Source organism: Pelodiscus sinensis, chromosome 5, assembly GCF_052426305.1.
Source record: "Pelodiscus sinensis isolate ZL-2025 chromosome 5, ASM5242630v1, whole genome shotgun sequence".
Taxonomy (NCBI): Eukaryota; Metazoa; Chordata; order Testudines; family Trionychidae; genus Pelodiscus; species Pelodiscus sinensis.
In genome coordinates this window covers 29,092,466-29,098,465 of record NC_143056.1, presented here as the reverse complement: position 1 = coordinate 29,098,465, position 6,000 = coordinate 29,092,466, and the positions used below count along the sequence as shown (strand labels likewise).

The following is a 6,000-nucleotide window of genomic DNA, read 5'->3' as shown; positions in this document are numbered from 1 at the left end:
GTGACAAGAAGAGAGGCATGGCCGGTTTGTGATGGTGGAGTGCTCTGACGTTATCTGTATGTGGTTGTGAAGTGTGCGATGGAGGAGGGAGCCCTGACACTGTGTGTGTATGTGTGTGAAGGGGAGATCGGAGGAGGAACGAGCCCTGAAATTGGGGAGAGGGGAGGCGAGAACTGTGACGGTGCGTAGGGGGAAGGAGGAAAGAGCCATAGCACAGTGTGTGAGTGAGAATGTGAGATGGAGGAGAGCTCTGACACGGCGGTGTGTAAGGGAGGAGAGCCCAGACCCCGCCGTGTGTGGGTGTACGATCGAGGAGAACCCAGTCATCGGGTGTGGGTGTGAATGAGATGGAGGAGGGCCCTGACACAGCGCTAGGTGAGGCAGGCGGAGCTCCGCTAGTGGCCGGCGGGGGTCACCTCTGTCCTGGAGCTTGATCCCTCCCATTCCGGGCTGACCTGCGACAAGGTAGCATCGGCGCCCCGGCCCGCATCCCCCGGCGCGTTCGGATATTGCCGCGTTCCGGCAGCTCTTTTGCCCCGCGAAGGCCGCGGTAGCGGCGCGTTGCCCCGGCGACCGGCTTCGCTGTGCTGGGGGCGGCTCCTGCTCTCAGTCGTTGAACGGCGGCTCTGCGCTTCGCTGGGGCCTCGCTGGAGAAGGGAGCGTAGCCGGGCGCCTGGGAAACCTCTGTCCTTCCCGAGGCCCATCCTGGGGCGATGGCACCGTACCCCCCTCACTGGTGACCTATCCGGGCGGATCACGCCCCCGGGGTGCGCTGAGGAGGCGGCCCAACCGCACGCGCAACTGCGCCCCATCCACCGCTCTTGGGGGACCTGCGGCAGAAGGGCGGACTGCCCCCACCTACCCGCTTAGGGGACTTGCCCCCATAGGCTCCCTTTACGTGGAGGCTGCACAAACAACTGCGCCCGATCCCTTCTGGGGGCGGCACCCGCGGGCTGGTGCCTCCTCCCCACAACCCTGAGGACAAGAGCATCGCTTGTACGTGGAGGAGAAAGTGGAAGCCACCCCTCCCCTCCTCCCCCGCCCCAGCAGGGCACGAGGAGCGAAGGGTAAGAAGGCTGGTGCCTGCCGCTCCCTGCAGACGCCGGAGGGAAGTGAAGCAGCTGAAGAAAGTTTCCTTCCAGGAGGTTGTGCTGAGAATGGAGTGATGCTCATAAAAAGGCAGAAGTGGGTTGTGCTGGTGCCGCATTGTGTTTACTGAGGCCCCTCCTGGGTGGTGGGGGCTCAGCAGCTTCGTATGAGGAAGAGTCAGTCACTGGTACTGCTCTACATTCAAGTGCATCGGTGGAAGGGGGTGTTGTACGGACTCCTCCCTTACTAAATGCAATGTGACGCTTGGATGGATCATGGTTTGCCAAGGGCTCTAGTTGTTACGTGCATCCGATAATCATCTCCAAAATGGATTTTAGTCAGAACAATTTATTTGGATACATAGAAGACCTTCAGGAACTTACTATTATAGAAAGGCCGGTACGCAGGAGTTTAAAGGTATATACTTAAAACCCTGAATGATGCTTTAAAATCCAGCAATTATTGCAGGCTTGTATTTGTGCAAAGATTGCTGCACTGACCGTGTTCTTGCAGCACTCATTTTTAAAATTTGTTTTCACTTGTGGTGAAATTAACATCCTTGAATTCTGTTTAGTAGAGCCTTAATGTTTCTCGGTATATACAAAGTCTTAAGTAGGAAAAATGAAGAAAACTTAGTTGATGTTTAAAGTAACTTTCATATATTTTATATTAACTGTAAATGAAATATATATTGTAAGAATAACTGTTAGAACAGTATTGTATAAGAACCACTGACATATTTCTGGCTAAAGATTTACCTGATTGAATTAGAAACCTCATTTGCAATTTTAAGAATTAAATTCCCATTAACCATGTAATTGTTTCTGGAGGTTGGAAAAAGGGATTGTTACAAGACAATTGAAAAAAAGGAAATAGTAAGGTATTTTAAAATCATATTTTGTATTTCACACTTGACAGACACCAGAAGAAATAGAGAGATTGACAGTTGATGAAGAACTCAATGATATTGAAAGGGCTGTATATCTACTCAGGTATGTCCTAAAATATTGTTGTGCATGTGTACAACATCTAGTTTTTATTTTAGTTCCCTATTTCTATTTCCTTATGTTTTCTGTCTATAACATTTGTTGGTTTTATTCTTCTTACTATATGGATGATTATAAATAGAGGCAAGATAAAATAGGTGTCATTTGATCAACTTGCACATGTTGGCATTGGATAGGATACTCCTACAGATCTACAAGTGTTTCTTTGCTCAGTGAGTTCCTGATATGTGCCTTTGCCATTAATGAATTGTTTGTACTTCATTTCTCTCTCTCTCTCTCTCTTTTTTTTTTTTTTTGCCCTGTAATTGGTTTTCCAAGGTTCACTGGACTGAATGTTGGTATTAAAGAGAGCAATCAGTGACTAACTTCATATTCACTCTATATGAGCAATGATTATGCTGATATGGAACAGAGTTGTTTGAGTTTGTTGCATGCTTCTGGGCAGTATAAAGAGGGGAATGTTGAGAGATCGGTCTTAAAATCCTAAGAAAATAATGTGTAACATATTATTTTAATATTAACCGTGCTCTTGTTCCTCATTTTATCCTCCTCTTCCAGTTCCCTAACCTATCTAGTTACTATTGCTTGTTTTAAATTATAATTGTTTCAAACCCAGAGCTCTTTTGACTCAACTGCAGATGTAATCTTTGAAGGGATAAGTGTTCTGAAGGATTTTGATTTGAATATACATTTTTATGTAATGCTCAGTAATTAGCAAGCCAGCTGCAAGCTTCCTCCCAAATTGTCTTTCTGCCATCTTTAGCGGTCTCTGAATCCATGCTTGCCTTACATGTTTTCAGTATGTTTTTTAGTTTCCTAATTGTTTTGGTTTGGTCTGCTTGGCAGTATTGATAGGCCAGCATTTTTGTCCATCTGCTGTACTTTTGGTAATAAATTTTGGCTACCGTTAATTTTTTTTAATGTTTAATGGTCTAATCATTAAAGGCCCGATTTTGCAATGGTTACTAATGCAATTTTATGACTAGTCCCATTAGGGTTGCCAACTTTCTAACCCCACAAATCCAAACACCCTTACCATGCTCCCTTCCCTGAGGCCCCACCCCATTCACTCCATCCTCCCTCTTTCTATAACTTGGTCTCCCATATCTTCACTCACTGGGCTGTGGCAGAAGGGGTGTGGGAGGGGGTGCAGGCTCTTGATGGGGGTACAGGCTCTAGGGTGGGGACGGGGATAAGGGGTTTAGAAGGTGGGGGGGGGCTCTGGGCTAAGGCCAAGGGGCTCACACTGCAGGAGGGAGCTCAAGGCTGGGGCAGGAAGCTGGGGTGCAGGCTCTGCAAGGAAGTTTGGGTGCAGGACAGGGTTCTGATCTGGAGCAGGACCTTGGGATATGGAAAAGAGCCTGGGTTGTGGGATTTGGGCAGGCAGTGCTATCTCAATTGGCTCTTGGTCGCCGGTGCTGAGGGGCGAAAACAGGTTCCCTGCCTGCCCTGGCTCTGTGCAGCTCCCAGAAGTGACCGACGTGTCCTAGGCAGAGGGACAGGCCATTCTTCACCGCTCCTATTGGTGGCAGTTCCCAGCCAATGGGAGCTGCGGAGTCGACACTCAGGGCAGGAGCAGTACATGTGGCTCCTGTGGGCACTCTAATGCCTACAGGTTAGCATGCTGGCCACTTCTGGGAGTTGCACAGAGCCAGTACAGGCAGGGAGCCTGCTTTAGCATCACTTCACTGCCGACTGGACTTTCTATAGTCTGGTCAGCAGTGCTGACTGGAGCTTCCAGGATCCTTGTTGACAGTGTGTTACAGTTGAAAACCAGATGCCTGGCATTTCTTTTAATCCTATTGACTCCAGTGGAAGTACAAGAGAATAGGGATCCGAGCTCTAGTTTGTAGTTATTCAGTGTTTTAGTTCATAACAATCACTAGGGTGTGTTTTTTCTGAATGATGGTGAATTTCTTCTTTTCCTGATTAAAGCTCTTGTTTCCAATACTATGTCATTATTGGAGCACTATCTGGGTAAAGGGTAAGAAAGAGGTTATCTTCATATCTTTCATTTTACTGGTTATTTTTCAATCTGGACTTGGACTCTTTCTGACTTTCTTTTCTCCTTTTCTGTGACCTGCCTAGCTGTTTGAGGATCAGGACCATGCTGTTTTTGCCTTGCAAAGAGGTTTGCATATTTGTCTCAGTGTGAAAACAACAAGGAGTCCCATGGCACCTTAAAGACTAACAGATTTATTTGGGCATAAGCTTTCATGGGGAAAAACATACATCTGAGAGAGTGCTTTTCACCCATGAAAGCTTATGCCCAGATATATCTGTTAGTCTTTAAGATTCCACAGGACTCCTTGTTGTTTTTGCAGCTAGAAACTAACGTGACTATCCCTCTGAGACTTATCTAAGTATAGTCATTTTATTGTTGAAAATAACTTTCATTTGTACTCGATAAGTGTTTTTATGAAATGGTTGCTTGTTATGATAAAACTGAGGTATGTGTATTGAAGCTTTTGTCATTTGATAGCTTGGAGAAAATTTCCCCTCATGCTCCATGAGATGTAAGTGGGGGGAAAAAGGGAGCTGGAAAGGCATTCGTCCTGTAGCAGAAATAGTATCCTCTCTATATCACATACTTTTGTCTCCAGTATTCTCATCTATTATATCACATTGCCCTCCCACCTATTCCTTTTTGCCAGTGATGTCAGCTTGTCACCAAGATGTTCATATACTTTTCCCTGTCAGCCCTTGTGCATAGCACTGATACCTATGAAAAAATGTAATCAATGTAGTGATGAGTTGAGTGCCAGATGGAGATAGTTGATGCCTTGTCTGTATATAATAATTTAATTATATATGTAAAATTATTATAATTGCATCCCTCTTGCCCTATCTTTTCTTTTGTCTACTTATCTTCTTAGGGCTGTAATCCTACAAACACATACGTTGATGCTTAACTGTAATAAAATGAGTAGTCCTTAAAGTAATAATGTGTTTATACATGGGGGGAGGGGAAGGTTGTGCGAAGAGTACAAAAGCACCTCCCATAGTCCTTCAAGTAAGCATGCTCCAGCCAACCAGGGGAAGGCAGGAGTGGCACACTGCCTGAGCCTCCCTCCCCCATGCTCTGGCTGGCCGGGGAAAGGCTGGGGCTGATTTCCTGCTTACTTGGGGAACTTTGGGGGGTGTATTCGCACACTTGCAGTCCACATTTACAAAAAAGGCATACAACCCACAGAAATTCCCGTGTATGGGCCTGTACAACACCTAGCGCTATAGGGCTCCAATCCTGCCTGAGGCATGTAGATGCTGCAGCAATATAAATATTTAATAATAATAAAAAGCACCTGAAAGTGAGAGTCATGTCTGAATCCTCACATTACATCACTTAGTGTCTTAAAACAAACTAACCTCGTATCACCACAATGGGTGGTTTGTATGTATGAATTTTTAAATTTTTTGCTAGATGCTAATGTAATTTTTGTTGTGCTTAGAGTTTCTCTGAGTTATTTTTCTTGTGTCCTTTGCTATGGTATCAGTAGTCTGCAGCTAGATGTTGTCATCTTTCTTGTGGAGAACAGTATTAACATTTCAGTTGTCTGAGAATTTTTGATACATGTAGTACTTTATTTTTTCTTATTGAATTTCCCCCCATAATCTGTCTATGATAATGTCTTAATTCCTCAGCTTTCGTATCAAACTCATCAGTCAGTTCCTATTTTTTCTGGTCTTCCTCTACTTATTCGCTTCGCATTTTAGGCAGAACTGATAAGGGCAACATATGGGTCTTGAGGTGCAGAGCTGATGGAAGACTGTAAAGATGAACATTTATTTTTGAGGTGCAATTAATTGATAGATAGTAGGGCTGTCAGTTGACCTGCATTAATGCCTGCGATTAATGCAGGACAGGATTAACGAGTTAAAAAAATTAATGTGTTATCACAGATGT

General features: G+C 45.1%; 1 protein-coding gene across 1 annotated transcript in view; it reads left to right on the top strand.

Moving 5' to 3' along the window:
* Nucleotides 1-452: 452 nt before the first annotated feature.
* The window catches only part of PPP4R4 (protein phosphatase 4 regulatory subunit 4), a 144,877-nt gene continuing 139,329 nt past the window's right edge, over nucleotides 453-6,000 (top strand). The window contains exons 1-2 of the mRNA XM_006133679.5: nucleotides 453-1,506; nucleotides 2,008-2,081. Coding sequence (XP_006133741.2) covers nucleotides 1,417-1,506; nucleotides 2,008-2,081 — 164 coding nt within the window. The 5' untranslated portion in view covers nucleotides 453-1,416. The remainder of the gene's footprint in view (nucleotides 1,507-2,007; nucleotides 2,082-6,000) is intronic.